We start from the raw sequence: 15,947 nt of genomic DNA, 5'->3' as shown, positions 1-15,947 counted from the left end.
GAAGGAGGGAGGGAGGGAGGGAGAAAGGGAAGGAGGGAGGGAGGGAGAGCAGCTGGAGACGGCGGCAGGGGCCATCTCATGAGCAGCGGCTCCACGTCTTCCCCAACAACAGCTTTTTAATTTTGGCCATTCTAAGGGTGTGGCGCTTTCAAACTGTGGTTTAATCGCATTTCTCTAATTGCTCATCATTTAATCGCATTTCTCTAACCTGCTGCCTTTAGCTGGTCATTCCCATGCCCTCTTGTGGGAAGTGTCTGTGTCCCACTCTCCTTAGTTTGCAGCTGTCCTGCTGTTATTATATATAGATTTTTTTAGAGATAAGGTCCTGCCATGCCGCCCAGGCGGGAGCGCAGCAGCGTTCACAGACACGATCTCAGCAAACCGCGGGCTCCGACTCCAGGGCTCCAGTCACACTTCCGCCTCACTGGGACCACAGGCTCATCCAGCCAGCTGTTCCGGTGTTCTGGATCGAGCCCCTAACTGACTCCATGGTGCTGTATTCATAAATTACATATAAAAATACTAACCATGAAGGAAAGACTGGTGAATCTGACTGCATTAAAAGCAACGATTTTGGCAGCACCCACTTTCAAGAGCCTTCCCAGTTTGTAACTTACACTTTCACTTGCTTCAAAGTGGCTTTTGAAGAGAGTGAAAGTGTAAGTTAGAAACTGGGATGGCAGGGTCTGGGGAAGGGGCCGTAAATGCCGTGTCCAGCCGTGAAGATGGCATGAAGCCTCCACGACAGCACAAGAAGCAGGCCCAGGAGAGGGACAGAAATGAGGAGCTTCTGGCAGAAAACAAAGCGAACCAGAACCTCCAGGGGCGGAAGGCACAGGCCGCGGGGAGGCCCGGCCACAGGTGGAACTAAGACCCCTGGCGCAAGGCACGCAGCTCCCTGTGCCTGAGTGGCGGCAGCCCGGCCTCCACTCCTGTTTCAACACCTGCAACCCTGCCAGGAAGCTCTCACCACCTTCAGCTAGACTGAGCGTTACCCTGCTGCACATTCAAGAATAAATTTTTATTAAAAAAAAAAAAAAAAAGTCTGACAGTGGCACGTCATGTCTTCAGTGGTTTCTCACCCCATCCTTCCCACCTGAGCTGTGAATTTAAGGGAAACCAGCCCAGAAGCCGGCCAGAGGGTGCTCTTGGGTGGAGGCACCCTCAATTCTGTATCCCCATGAATTAAACCAGCTCACTGGAAAGGTGGAAAAAAAGTGTCGTCTTTCTAAAGTCATTGCTTTTGGCCAGTTGTGGTGGCTCACACCTGTAACCCAGCACTCTGGACACCAGGCAGGCAGACTGCTCGAGCTCAGGAGTTCAAGACCAGCCTTAGCAACATGGCAAAACCCCATCTCTACAAAAAAAATACATACAACAGTTGGCTGGGCATAGTGGTGTACACCTGTAGTGTAGCTAATCAGGAGGCTGACGGGAGAGGATCAATAGAGCCCAGGAGGCAGAGGCTGCAGTGATCCGTGATCGCACCACCGCACCCCAACCTGGGAGACAGAGCCAGACCCTGTCTCAGAAAAAATAAAAATAATAAAATCATTGCTTTTAATATGGTCTAATTCACTATTCTTTTCCTTTATGGTTGATATTTTCATACACAATTTATGAATTGTTTCCTTACCATAAAGTCATGAAAATGTTCTTCTGCTCTATCAGCTAGAAGGGTGCTTGCTTTCATTATTCACGTCTGCCTGCCGTTACCATCCACGTTTAGGTTTCAGCCCCCTGGGGCCTGCTCCCCGTGCGGTCCGAAGGGGTGAGATTTCACCTTTCCCCTGAGGATATTCGAGCATCCCCCAGCCCTGCAGTGCCGCCTCTGTCCTGAGTCGGGAAAGCAGGCCTCCCGGTCTTTCTGGGGTGCGATTCCAGTGGTCTGTTGCCCCCATGGATGAGACACTGCCCTCTCTGAGAGGCACGCTCCCCCAAGCAGAGCCTGGGCTGGCCTGTGGCTGAACTCCTCCGAACCTAACTCCTCCAAACCTGGTGGATACCCAGCCCCAAGCTAAAGGGAGTAACAGGACTCCCCCTTCATGAGGGGGCCTGACCCCACCACTTGTCCCTATAGCCCCACAAGGCTTGCAAATCCCTGCTTGGCTACCGGCTTCTCGGCCACCCCTTCCAGAATCAGCAGCCACAGGAAAAGGCGGCTTCCATGTTCATCTCTGCGGGCCTTAGAGATGCTCCCGGAGGGGCAGCCACCTGAACCCCTTGCCCATCACAATGGGAAGTCCAAAGTCAGTTTCATTTCAGGGAAACCAACCGGGACCTAAAAGTACCGTGGATTCAGATGCCACAGCCAGAGTGTCTTGGTCTGCAGATTTATCTCCAGCGAAGTTGGCACAGAGCCAGCTTAGCCAGTAAGCCTCACGCAGACAGCCCTGAGGATGCTGCATGCCCGCTCAGACAGGGTCTGTCGCGTTCCTGGGTTTCTTGGCAGGCCGTAAAGAAAGAAAACTCTCTTACAGGGAAATCGCTTCACACACAGCCTCTCTGCCCATCTGAAGTGGGAGCTCCGTGTGGGAATGGCCAGGCACTGTGTGAAGTGGACACCGCCTGTAAGACGTGGTAATGGCGCATCCATGATGCCTACGGGCAACTCCTGCAGATGCAGATGCAACCAACAAAGTGACGATTTTAAAAATCCCTCCTGGGCTGGGTGCAGCGGCTCACACTCATAATCCCAGCACTTGAGGAGGCCAGGTGAGGGGTTATCGCTTCAGCCCAGGAGTTCGAGACCAGCCTAGGCAACATAGCGAAACCCCATCTCTACACAGATTTTTAAAAATCACCTGGGTTTGGTGGCACGTGCCTGTGTCTGATGACACACGCCTGTGGTTCCAGTTACCCATGAGGCTGAGGCAAGAAGATCACTTGAACCCAGGAGGTCGAGGCTGCAGTGAGCTGTGATTGCACAACTACACTCCAGCCTGGGCAACAGAGCAAGACCCTGACTCAAAAAAATTAAAAATCAACAACAAATAAAAATCTTTTCTGCCTAGAACTGTGCTCCTTTGTTTTCCACACCATGAACCCTCAGCATAAGCTTCCCTGCTGCACTCTCCATAAGCCAGAATTAAATAAGTGTTTCCCACAGTTCAAACATGCAACATGACAGCCATCTTTGTTTCTATGGAGACCCTTGGCCACGCCCACTTCCTTCTCCTGCCACCACCCTGCTGCGGCACGCAGGGTCCCAGGAGAGCCGAGCACAGGAGGCAGGTGCAGCTGCACCCAGCGGAGAAGAGGCACCAGCAGCAGGCACTCAGGCCACGCAGGCTCCACGTCGGTCAGTTTCTAGGACAGCACACATCAGAGGCACCATCACCTTACCACACTGACAAGAGGATGCGATTAAGGGCTTCTGGGGAAACACGTGGGCAGGAGTGCTTTAGAAAGTGCTAGTGTGTTGGCCCGGCATGGTGACAGGCACCCCGGGCCCCAGCTACTCTGGAGGCTGAGGCTGGAGAATCGCCTGAATCTAGGAGTTGGAGGTTGCAGTGACCCGAGATTGCACCACTACACTCTAGCCTGGGCGAGAGAGAGTGAGACTCCATCTCAAAAAAGAAAATGCTAGTATGACCTTCGACTGCTCTAGAAGGTGAGGGATGGTGGCACTGGGGGGAGCTCAAGTGCTGGCCCGGTTTCCATCCTCCACGGCTCCTGGCTCTGGGCATCGTGAGGCTGAGTCCATGGAGCGGTCACGCCAGCTGCACACACCTGTCACTCAGCACTTTACTTCAGAAAGCAGCAGGCTCCTTGTCCCCACTCACCCCATGACACTGGCTCCCCTTTCACTTCAGGGCTGACCCTGAACCCAAACCTGAGCTCATCAGGTCGTCTGAAAGCGAGCAGCGAAGGGCAGGAGAGGGGCCTCACCGGGAGTGTACAGCAGCACGTCCACCGCTTGTGGGAGCGTCTCGCCCGCTGAGGGGTTGATTTTGTGCTTCAGAGTTTCCAAGGTTGTCTTCGGAAGCGCCATGGGCACTGAAAGACAAGATGTGTGGAGCGTCACTGCTGCAGGCCTGAGGAAACACGCAATCCCACAGCCCCATGCGCTCTGACTTCTGCAGAAAACCAGCCTGCGGGCAAAACGTCATTTGTGAAGGCAAGCTCTCTTGGGCCCCGGGCACTAAAGGAAAGCCACGCATCCTCAGCCTCCTTTCCTGGCTGCCCTGCGAGCGATTGGCCAGGAGCATCCCCCACCTGTGTCCACACCACGTCTCCATGGCCCTGTGCCTCGCACCGCCTTTCTTTAAACACAGCCTTCTTCTCTGCTCCTGAGCCGTCCGATCTGCTCTCTGGCCATACCCAAACATCACACAGCACCCAGCAAAGCAGAGACATCATATTTCCCTCGATAACGAAGCCTTCCCAAGATGAAACCCAGACACTAACCCATGCGCGCAGCTTCCCAACCTAGAACCGGGTCGTGTTGGGCCGGATGAGCCCGGCTGTGGGCGAATGCCCGGCGTCCTGTGCACAGTGGGACATGGAGCCTCACTAGATGCCAGTAGCACCTCACGCACCACCACAGGTCTCCCCAGGCGCTGCCAGATGCCTCTCCACAGGGAGTAGGTGCAAAACCACTGCTCCCCAGGATGTCCTAACACTCCTCTCTTGCTATCCAATCCAGTCCAACCCACGTTTCCAGGCAAACCCTAGAGCAGCCTCCTGCCCAGGCCCCTGGGGCCAGCCTGCTCTGACACAGACCCTCCTTCCTGCCCGGGCCCCTGGGGCGCCTCAGTCTCCCACATCTGGGACTCCTTCAGTCCCTGCCGTCCAGGGCCTGCCCCTTAAGTGCTTCTTTTCCATCATTTTATTACTCATGACAGCCCAGTGAGATTGGCCCCATTATCCCCATTTTCAGAAAAGAAAGATGAAGAAACTGACACGCATTGACGTGGTGATCTACTGAAGATCACACCGTCAGCAGGAAGTCAGCCAGGACTCCGCGAGGGGCTGGCGGGCTGCACCGGGCTGTGGGAAAGCCAGCTGGCCACACCCAATGCCTCTTCAGCTGCTGCCTCGGATTATGGCATCTTTGGTTATTATTTCATTCCGTACAGTCTGAGACCTTCCATCATGAGTTGACCATAAGCTATTAAATTAAGCTCAGGCTCATGTGCCATGAGTGTGACCTCATCACACTTTACGCACACGAAAATGTTTCCGGATTTGTAACAAGGGAGCAGGAACCAGCGCACAACACCGAGTGACACCAGTATGGGGGCTCCTCCTCTGCCGTCACGCGCTGCGGACAGAGGCGTTAGAAGGCTTTCCTATAAAACGCTCGACACAGATTAGTCATGAGTTTGGAATGAGATCAACAGCTGAAGTAGGGGATTTGTTTGATTTTTGCTCCCAAGGAAAAAAAAAAAAAGAGCAATCAAGGTCTGTTTCTAGGTCTGTCAGACAAAAGCCCCTTCAAGCCACTCAGCCGGCCTCGTGGGGACACAGGTGCCTGAGGCTGCCGACTGCTGCCACAGCTCAAGGGCCCCCTGGGTCACCTGGGAGAGGGATTCTGTGCCCAGAAAGTGGCAGAGGCCCTGCAGTTGGTGACAGATGCCACAAAGAAAGCAAACTGTGCCCAAGCAAATAAACATGTAAGTGGGGTTTGTTCCTAATTCCAGGGCAACCTTTGAAAAAGCCAGAGTCGGCAGATCTATGCCCAGGGGAAATGAACACAAATGTCCACAGCAGAGCCTGCCATGAATGCCCACAGCAGCACTGGTCACCACAGCCACGAAGCAGAAGCCATGCCCATGCCCACTTACTGAGGAAGGGACAGACCAAATGCCCTTCACCCAAACAATGTCTATCGCTCGGCCACACAAGGACCAGAAAACCCTAGGCTTGAAAAGCACCTCTCACAATAAAAAACACGAGTCCAGCACCAGCCTCTACGGCATCCAATATGCGAGCACCAGACGCAAATCTACAGGACGGGCCGCGGATTCCTGTCTGGGGAAGCTGACCCAATCAAGAAAAAGGTGGATCCTGACGTTCGGGGCCTCTCCTCACCCACGCAGCGGTGAACCCCATCCGTCCACAGGCTAGCTGTGCAGAGGTTCCTGGCTTCTCAGCGGGTGTTGTCCTAACTGCAAGCCCCAGACACCACTCTCCCCCATCAGAGAATCCAAGAGCCGCTCCACAGCCTCCCACTGGTCTCTGCTCTGCTTCAGCCGGCCAGGGGAAAGGCTGTTGTTTGCAACTAAGAACCACCACAAATGCTTGCAGTGTGCCCTGGAGCGAAAGCCACGAGGTGCCCCAGCTGGATGGATGAGCGAGGGGCTCCGAGGTGCGCCATGCAGCAAAGGAAGGAAGCTGCTGGACAACGTGCGCGATTCGAAAGTGAATTACGAGAATAAAAGACAGAGCAGAGATCTGGGCTCGGTTCTACAACACAAACAGCGACCAGATAACATCTGAAGGCGTCATCAGGACGCTTATCTTACACTCGTGCCTCATCTTATCAAAGTAAGATAACTTGGAGGCAGCGTAGATGGCGCCCGGTGACTGCAGCGTGCCCACGACGGCATCCATCAGCAAGACATTGGTGAGCGCCTGCTGGACGTACTGCGGGTCCTAGGACAGAAACATGTGTGTTTCAGAACAGCAAGAATCACTAAGATCCGTTCACTGGAGAGCTTGTCCCATCACATAGAACAATTCTTCCAAAATGCATTTTTTCAAAGCAACATGAAGTTTAAATCGCTGATGGATTTGAATTTTATGTCATATATTTTTTCTCTTAGTTAAGACAAACACTGATTGTTTATACCAGTGTTTATACCAGTGTCAGCCTGTGTTTTCTAGAAGGGGCTAGGAGGAGGCATTTCAGGCCTTCTGGGCAATCTCGGCGGCCTGCCCCTGCAGCATGGGAACACCCAGGGACATTTCATAAACACACAGGCAGGACTGTGTTCCCGTAAAACTCTACTTACAAAGACAGTCCAGGGGCCCAGGGCTTTGGTTTGACTATGCTGGTTTATGTTACATAAGCCAGTGGGTGTAGCATCAGATGGCTGGGCCAGAAGCCACAGGGCACTGGAATCTCAGAAGGGACCCAGTCGCCCTCCGCCCTGTGACGGGAAACTATCTGTAGTAACAGCAGCCCGGTCTGTTCTCCCCAGCACCGCCACTGTGGGGTGCCATCATCCCCGGCAGTTCTGAGGATGAGCGGGGCTGTACCCTCTTCATAACCAGATGAACTGTGCCCTTGGTATGAATACCCCACCCAGAGTCTTTGCCGTTTTCTAAGGCATCTTCCGTCTCGTCCCGCCACTGAGCAGCACAGATGCCCCCACACGCCACCGCCCATGGTTCCCTTCATTAATATGCAATTGTCATTTGATATCAAAGCCATCAATTTGGCCCAAAGTAAACGAAAGTACAACAATCCCTAGAAAATCATCTTAACCCTGTGGGAGGAATGCAGTACTACACCTGCCAAATTCCAAATCCCGTGACCGTGAAGAGTTGCTCAGAGCAGGGGAGCCCAAAACACCCAACTCCGGCCTGCGGGTGTGGACGGCACCAGCACTGTCCAGCCTCCGGCCCCACTCTTGGGGACGGCACCAGCCTGGAGTGGGCAGTGGAGCGCCCACACCTGCCCAGCCCGCCCTGCGTTTTCTCATCACATCCTTCCCTGGTGCCAAGAGGCCTCTTGCTGGGCCACACAGGCCACGACACGTTTGGTGCTTCTGCCAAGATGGTGTCCGACAAACTTCCTCTGCTTAGGACACCTGGACCTGAGCCCAAGCTTTCATAGCTGAGCACCCAGAGGACCCACAGTGGCGAGAGGCCCTGAGGCAGCCACAGCAAAGGGAAGAGAGGACCCGTGTCTCCCACCTTGTGGTCATCGGCCAGCTTCTTCCCAGCCCACATCTCCTTCACCATCAGGTGCCAGAGGTCACACTCAGTTTTCAGGTTGGCCTCAAAGACTTCTTTCTTGGATGCCACTTTGATTTTTAGGGTGGGTATTCTCCGCAGCAGAAAGGCGATGGTGGTGTTCCTGACCTCCTGCAGAGGCAGAAAAGAGTTAGAACATCACACTCAGAGAACACGTGGATTAACCAGAAAGCAGCAGAGCAGGCTCTGGAATGAGGGCAGATGGGCTGCAGGCATGCACCCTGCCAGCATGTGGAGGGCAGGGCCCTGGGCAAGGGACGGCGTTCCCGTGGGAACAGGTGCACCCTTCCACACAGCTGGGCTCGTCCACCATGTCTGAAAGCGGTGCATTCTTTCACATCCTGAAATATTTCTTACTCTCTTTTTTAACTTCTATCTCCCTTTCCTGGTACTTATTTACCTTTCTTTGGAATTCTAGAAGGATGTCTGGCAAAGCAGTTGTGGAAAAAAAATAAACTGAAAGAAAACAGCCAGAAGTAGATCTACTGGCTGAGCACTTACCGTGGCTGCGGCTGTGGCTTGGCTGCCTTTCCAGCTTCTGCGACTACTCAGCAGCTGATCACATAAAACATTCACATATCTGGCCAGGCACGGTGGCTCACGCCTGTAATCCCAACACTTTGGAAGGCCAAGGGGGGATCACCTGAGGTCAGGAGTTCAAGACCAGCCTGACCAACATGGAGAAACCCTGTCTCTACTAAAAATACAAAATTAGCTGGGCATTGTGGCGCATGTCTGTAATCCCACCTACTCAGGAGGCTGAGGCAGCAGACTCACTTGAACCCAGGAGGCAGAGGTTGTAGTGAGCCAAGTTCAAGCCATTGCACCCCAGCCTGGGCAACAGGAGTGAAACTCCATCTCAAAACAAACAAAAAAAAACATCTGTGTGTCTGACACGCTTCTTACAGTCCCCTTAAATTTGGGAAAACAACTATAAGGCGTAAGGTGAATCAGGATGAAGTTCAGAGTTCCTCGCCAGGGAAAACGACTACTTTTAAAGTATAATGTTAACACCATTTGAAGAGGCTGAGCATTGTGGCTCACATCTGTAATCCCAGCATTTAGGAAGGCCGAGACAGGCGGATCATGAGGTCAGGAGTTCAAGACCAGCCTGACCAAGATGGTGAAACCCCCTCTCTACTAAATACAAAAATTAGTCCAGCGTGGTGGCAGGCGCTTGTAATCCCAGCCACTAGGGAGGCTGAGGGAATTGCTTGAACCCTGGAGGCAGAGGTTGCAGTGAGCCGAGATCATTCCACTGCACTCCAGCCTAGGCAACAGAGTGAGACCCTGTCTCAAAAAACAAAAACAAAAACTGTTCTAAGATTTTTTAATTGTTATAAAATAAATGTGTTATGTTTTATTTGAACCAGGTACGAACGTGACTAGAAAATGTGAACTACTGTAGCTCACCATGGCTGGCACACGGCAGTTTCTCAGTGAATATCTCATGGATGAACTCACATCTGCTGTCCCTAATTAGAATGTGAGCCTGCCCTGCTTCTTACTCCGTGCCTCCCAGATGACGGTCAGTTAGAAAATCAGTTACCCTTCTAAGCATGTTCCATATGTAATCGTTCAATCCACACCACCCACTGAGAAGGTGTCAGCCTTATTCCTGCTTTACAAATGAGCAAACCGGGGGACAGGAAGGCAGGTGGTTTGCAGAAGGGCTGCAGCTGGTACTTGGCATGGCTGGCAGAGAGCTCAGGGCCTGCTCTGGCCATCTGCCTCCTAAACACGGTGGGATCCGGCGCCACATGCTGTGCTGTGCTTACCTCTATATTTCTGAAGGTGGAAATCTCCACGTAGCCGGGCCTGCCTTCCGTTAGGAGGAACAGGCGCTTCTGGGTCATGGCGATCTTGCCAACGCCTAGGTTCGTCTTGACGGAGCTGGACAACTTATACACACACTCGCTTTTATCCAGGTGTTCCATCACCAGCCACGGCAGACTGACCTCCTGCGCTTCTGCTTCCGTCTCCTTCCAGCAGTTGTAGAAATCTTTGAATGTTTCTGGGTCGATTTGTTTCTGCTGTCCTAAGTTTGACAAGAAAAAAAGAGGTATCTTACAGCCACATACCTAGGGAGCATGACCTGAAGAAACAGCGCACTACCGGAACCCGGCAGCAGGTGGCGCCAGCACTCGGTGCCAGATGGAAACTGCCCTGAAGGTTTTTCCAGAGCCTTCCCCAGCAGCCCTGGTGTCCAGCTGTCAAGGGCAGGGCAGGTGATCTAGGCTGAGCCCGAAGCCCTCTCCAGCACTCCCCCACTTGGGGAGGGCCGTGGGGCCTGCTTCAGGTAGTCACAGCAACTCTTAGCTTTGGGTAGGAAAGTCCCTTGAACAAGGACACTCTTCTAATGGGGCAAAGACCTTCCTCACCACTAGAACTGGTGGCTACTGTCTTGAGGTCACGAGGGGAGCTAGTCCTAGGATGAGGCTAATGCCAGGGAGGCCGGATCCCTGGCGACACTGCCTTGCCAATGGGTCCGCCTCGCCTAAAACCGGCCCAACCTCCACACACTGGTTACGAGCAAATCATTGGCTTTTGTTGTTTGCCACCGAGACCATCTCGGCTGAGAGGCGGTAACCTTCCTCCGAGGCAGCACTCACAGGCTCCAGAGTCCAAACAGGCCGTATGGTTACAACACACATACACTCGTCCTGCCTGCTCACACCAGGAAACTCCTACCCATCCCTCGACACCCAGGTAGACATGCCCACACAGAGCCTTCCCTGATAAGGCAGAGGAACTGCTGTATCCAGTGACATTTGCTATGCCCCGAGAACCACAATCCACCCTATGTGGGATCCCACTGAATCCTGACAGCCACCTTAGGAGGTGGGCCCCACCATCAGCCTCATTCACAAAGGGAAACTGAGACATGGTGAGGAAGGCCCTTTGCCGGCAGACCTGGGCCGTAAGGCCAGGCAGATGGTCTGCCCAGAGCAGGGGTCTGCCTTTCCTGCTGGCCACTGCTTGAAAAGGGAGGACCTGTGACCTCAGATCCTCAGATCCCGACTACAGGCCCGAGTCTGAAACAGCAAAAGACGTGGCTAACGCTCCAGCTCCGCCATGCCCCTGCTCCGATCCCATAGCAAAGTGGCAACCATGACACCCCTGCTGCGATCCCACACCAAAGCGGCAACCGTGACGCCCCTGCTGCGATCCCACACCAAAGCGGCAACAGGGACGTGTCTGTCTGGGGAATCCGCTGTCGTGGCCACAGTTGAGTCCAAGATACCTGAGTCATCACGGCAGCAACTAAAAGGGGACCACCACGTGAAGGGAGTCGGTGCCTCACAAGCTCGGGAGGAAACTTCCTCACTCTTAAATCTCACTTCCGAGCCACAGGGCCCGCGGGCCCGCAGGGTGAGCTGAGCTGGTAGGCAGGCTGCGGCAGGCGGCGCAGGCACCAGGCGGTTATGGGCAAATCTCCACCAGGTGGCAGGACTCCCAACGAACTCTTCTTTCTGCCTGCCTGCATTTTCTAATCGGTTTACAAACGGTGAATGTATGTTGCTTACTAAGCATTTTCTTTAGTGTCCAAGTCACCAGATCCAAATAGAAGAGAAATATGCGCCAGTAGGGGTCTCTCTATGTCCCAGTGGGACTGTCACAAAGAAGTCATAGAAGGCGAATGGGGGTGCTATGCGCCCGGTGGAGGAGGCCTGTCAGGCCAGGTCTCTGCAGCCCTGTGCTGGGCAGCAAGGTTGTCTGTGAGGTCACAGAGAGCGTGTACGTCCTCACTTGACTCTATACGTAAGACTGTTTGCCAAGGTCCCTCTTCTGTTTTAGAAATACCATTCAGGCTGGGTGCAGTGGCTCATGCCTATAATTCCAGCACTTTGAGAGACCGAGGTGGGCAGATCACAAGGTCAGCAGTTCAAGACCAGCCTGGCCAACATGGCGAAACCCCATCTCTACTAAAATAAAAAAAATTAGCCAGGTGTGGTGGCCCACGCCTGTAATTCCAGCTACTCAGGAAACTGAGGCATGAGAATCGCTTGAACCCGGGAGGCAGAAGTTGCAGTAAGCTGAGAACACACCATTGCACTCCAGCCTGGGCGACAGAGCGAGACTCCATCTTGGGGGGAGAAAATACAATTCAATGTAGCTGCCTCCGCCTCTGACTGGGGCACCTCAGCCTACACTTCCCAAGGGTTCTGAGTTGCTGGATTTATTTTAGTTTTTATTTTATGTTTTTCATTTTATATTTTATTCAGAGACAAGAGTCTTGCTCTGTCACTCAGGCTGGAGTGCAGTGGCATGATCATAGCTCGCTGCAGCCTCAAATTCCTGGGCTCAAGCCATCCTCCAGACTTGGCCTCTTGAAGTGTTGGGATCACAGGGATGAGGCAAGTGGCAGGCAGATTCTGGGCTTAAGTCAGAAGCACTTGTTATGTGAATCACATCACATACAACAATTGTTTGATCAGGTGGCCAGGCGAGGAAAAGCCCCAGAAACAGGAAAAGGGGAGCGAGCGAGAGTGAATCAGCGAAGGTGATGATGAAAGAGCCAGACACCCCAAGCATGGAGCCCCAGCCACGGGTCCTGCCCCTGGCGCCACTCAGGGCAATCTTCTTGCTGCCCAGTCCACACAGTTACTGGGGCTAGGCAGGGTGAAGTATATGTCACCAGAGCCTGATAAGGCTTATTCTCACAGACAACAGTGCTGAGCTCAGGGTGAGGGCGCTCAGGGCTCCAGAAAACCTCAACCAAGGGAGGAGCAGCACGACCAAAGAAGTCCCATTGGGCAGGAAGCAACACTCACCGCAGGAGCCGCCAGTCCTCAGCCAACCTGTGGACACCACGCCACCAGCACTGCAGCAGAACAAGACACTGCATGCCCAAGGTCACTGTGCAAGCCCACCACCATGTACACTCACGGCCACTGCACACACCCACAGATGCTGTGTAGCACATCCACCACTATGCATCCCACAGCCACTGTGCGTACCCACACACTGTGTACACCTACTGCAGTGAACACTGCACACCCTCCACAGACACTGTGCAGCATGCCTACTATGCACACCTACTATGCACACCCACTATGCACACCCAGACACCATGCACGCCCACCACTATCACACCCACAGACACCATGCACACCCACCACTATGCACATCCACCACTATGCACACCCACAGACACCATGCACGCCTACCACTATCACACCCACAGATACCATGCACACCCACCACTATCACACCCACAGACACCATGCACGCCCACCACTATGCACACCCACCATTATGCATGCCCACAGCCACTTTGCGCACCCATGGCCAATGTGCACACCCACTGTGCACACCTACCATAGTGTACACCCACAGACTACACACCCACCATGGTGCACATCTGCCACTGCACACACCCACACTGTGCAGCACACCCACTACCATGCCCACCCACAGACACTATGCACACCTGTGCACGCCCACCAATGTGCACACCCATGGCCACTGTGCACACCCATTGTGCACACCTATCACTGTGCATACCCAGACACTGCACACCTACCACAGTGTACACCCACAGCCACTATGCACACCCACTGTGCAGCACACCCACTGGGCACACCCAGACACTGGGCACACCCAGACACTGTGCACGCCTATCACTGTGTGCACCGACACTGCACACCTACCACGGTGTACACCCACAGCCACTATGCACACCCACTGTGCAGCACACCCACTGTGCACACCCACAGCCACTGTGCACACCCACAGTGCACACCTATCACTGTGCATACCCAGACACTGCACACCTACCACGGTGTACACCCACAGCCACTATGCACACCCACTGTGCAGCACACCCACTGTGCACACCCACGGCCACTGTGCACACCCAGACACTGTGCACACCCAGTCACCACACGCGCAGCACCATGCACACCCATGGCCACTGTGCCCATCCACCACTGTGCATGCCCACAGTGTGCACATCCACTATGCATGCCCACCATGCACACTGACACTGTGCACACCCAGACGCTGCACACCCACTGTGCAGCACACCATGCACACCCACAGCCACTATGCACACCCACAGCCATGGTGCACACCCACAGCCACTGTGCACACCAATGGTCACTGTGCACACCCAGACACTGTACACGCCTACCACAATTCACACCTGCAGACACTGCATGCCCAGCACCATGCATACCCACTACCGTGCACACCGATGGCCACTGTGCACACTGTGCAGCACACCCACAGCCATTATGCACACCATGGTCACTGTGCACAAACACTGCACACCCACTGTGCACACCTACCACAGTGCACACCCACAGACACTGTGCACGCCTAGTACCATGCACACCCACTACCATGCACACCCATGGCCACTGTGCACACCCACTGTGCAGCACACCCACAGCCACTGTGCACACCATGGCCACTGTGCACACCCACTGTGCAGCACACCCACAGAAACCATGCACACCCACAGCCACTGTGCACACCATGGCCACTTTGCACACCCAGACACTGTGCACATCTACCACAGTGCACACCCACAACCACTGTGCACACCCAGCACCATGCACACCCACAGCTACTACGCATACACACCAACACTGTGCACACTTATGACCACTGTGCACATCAGCTATCATGCACACGATCGTACACACCCATGTGGGCAGAATGGCTGGTCCTCATTTGTCTCCAATTTCACACAAAAAGCAGCTGTTAACCTCTCTCGTCACCCACACGCCTCCAATACAACTGCTCCTGCTTAGCTCAGGGGCGTGCAGGCGACGTCACCATTGGAGCTGGCCATGGACGTCTTGCTCCTGCCTGACCACACTAGAGGTGGCACACACGTCAACGTCCCTTGAGAGAGCCGCCTCACAGGCAGCTGCAACAGGGAGCATACTGGCCTTGCACTGTGAATAGCAGATTTTCCCATTAAAGTACGTAATGATGAAACTGCGAGAATTTTTTAAACGAAATCTCAGGTGTATTCTTATATCATGTAAATTCACCCAAAGGTGGTGACATTGAGCTCTGACCAAACCTTGTTTTGTTTTTTTTTAACAAATGTAACAAATGCACATTTGGTCAAAACATATATTAGGTGCCACTTTACACTGGTAACTTCAGGCTCACATATCCCAGAATCAAGACCATTCTGGCAGTGTTAGCCAAATCAGCAATGTAAGAAAGTCCAAAGTGACAGCAGGATCACTGACGGCATTATCACAAGCAGCCAGGTCTGCTGGACAGGGCCCACGCACCCACTGCAAAACCCCCCTTCCAGGGCTCCCTTGCAACTGGGCAGCCACATGACACGATTCTGCCCAATGAGAGGAAAACAGAAGTTGTGGCGGGGAGGGGGGGTGCCTTAAAAGAAGGATGGAGCCTGCTCTTCCTGCAGGGAGAAGAGTGGTGCTGGTGCCCACAGGCCAGCTCATGACCAGGAGACAGCGGGCTGCTCCAGGCCACAGAGGAGAGACAGAAGCAGCTGGCCTAAGACACAGAGGAGCCACCATGCGTGCCCTGGACTCGCGTCATGTGAGAATAGTCACCCCAGTGGGATTCAGCCCCTGCCCTGCCCCCAGGTAGCTCCTAGGTGGTGCTCATCATCCACGGGAGCTCAGTGGAAGGGGTCCCACCCCGCCCTGCTCGGCTGGCGCATCATCTCAATGTCTCAGAAGCACGGCACAGGAAATGACCACAGAATCTCTGAGCTCACCCTCATCCGACTCAACAACTGGGACCAGTAAGCACACAATCTGATGGCTTCACCACGCAGGGAGAGGTACAGGAGCACACACACACACACACACACACACATGCTTCATGCAGAGAGGTACAGGCGCGCACACACACACACACACATGCTTCACCACGCAGGGAAAGGTACAGGTGCGCGCACACACACGCACACACACACGCTTCACCACACAGGGAGAGGTACAGGCGCGCACACACACACTCTCTCATACACATGCTTCACCACGCAGGGAGGGGTACAGGCGCACACACACACACACACA

At 53.9% G+C, this 15,947-nt stretch overlaps 1 protein-coding gene across 5 annotated transcripts in view; it reads right to left on the bottom strand.

Moving 5' to 3' along the window:
• The window catches only part of DENND3 (DENN domain containing 3), a 73,544-nt gene that overhangs the window by 15,915 nt on the left and 41,682 nt on the right, over positions 1 to 15,947 (bottom strand). For all 5 annotated transcript variants that reach the window (XM_032246723.1, XM_032246730.1, XM_032246738.1 and 2 more), the window contains 4 exons: positions 9,705 to 9,964; positions 7,867 to 8,037; positions 6,471 to 6,600; positions 3,892 to 3,999 (listed from right to left, as the gene is read on the bottom strand). In XM_032246723.1, the coding sequence (XP_032102614.1) occupies positions 3,892 to 3,999; positions 6,471 to 6,600; positions 7,867 to 8,037; positions 9,705 to 9,964 (669 nt within the window). The remainder of the gene's footprint in view (positions 1 to 3,891; positions 4,000 to 6,470; positions 6,601 to 7,866; positions 8,038 to 9,704; positions 9,965 to 15,947) is intronic.

Source organism: Sapajus apella, unplaced genomic scaffold, assembly GCF_009761245.1.
Source record: "Sapajus apella isolate SASKATOON/1434 unplaced genomic scaffold, GSC_monkey_1.0 scaffold3, whole genome shotgun sequence".
In the NCBI taxonomy this organism is placed as follows: Eukaryota; Metazoa; Chordata; class Mammalia; order Primates; family Cebidae; genus Sapajus; species Sapajus apella.
Note: the sequence above shows the minus strand (reverse complement) of the source record. Positions and strands in the feature narration are given on the sequence as shown.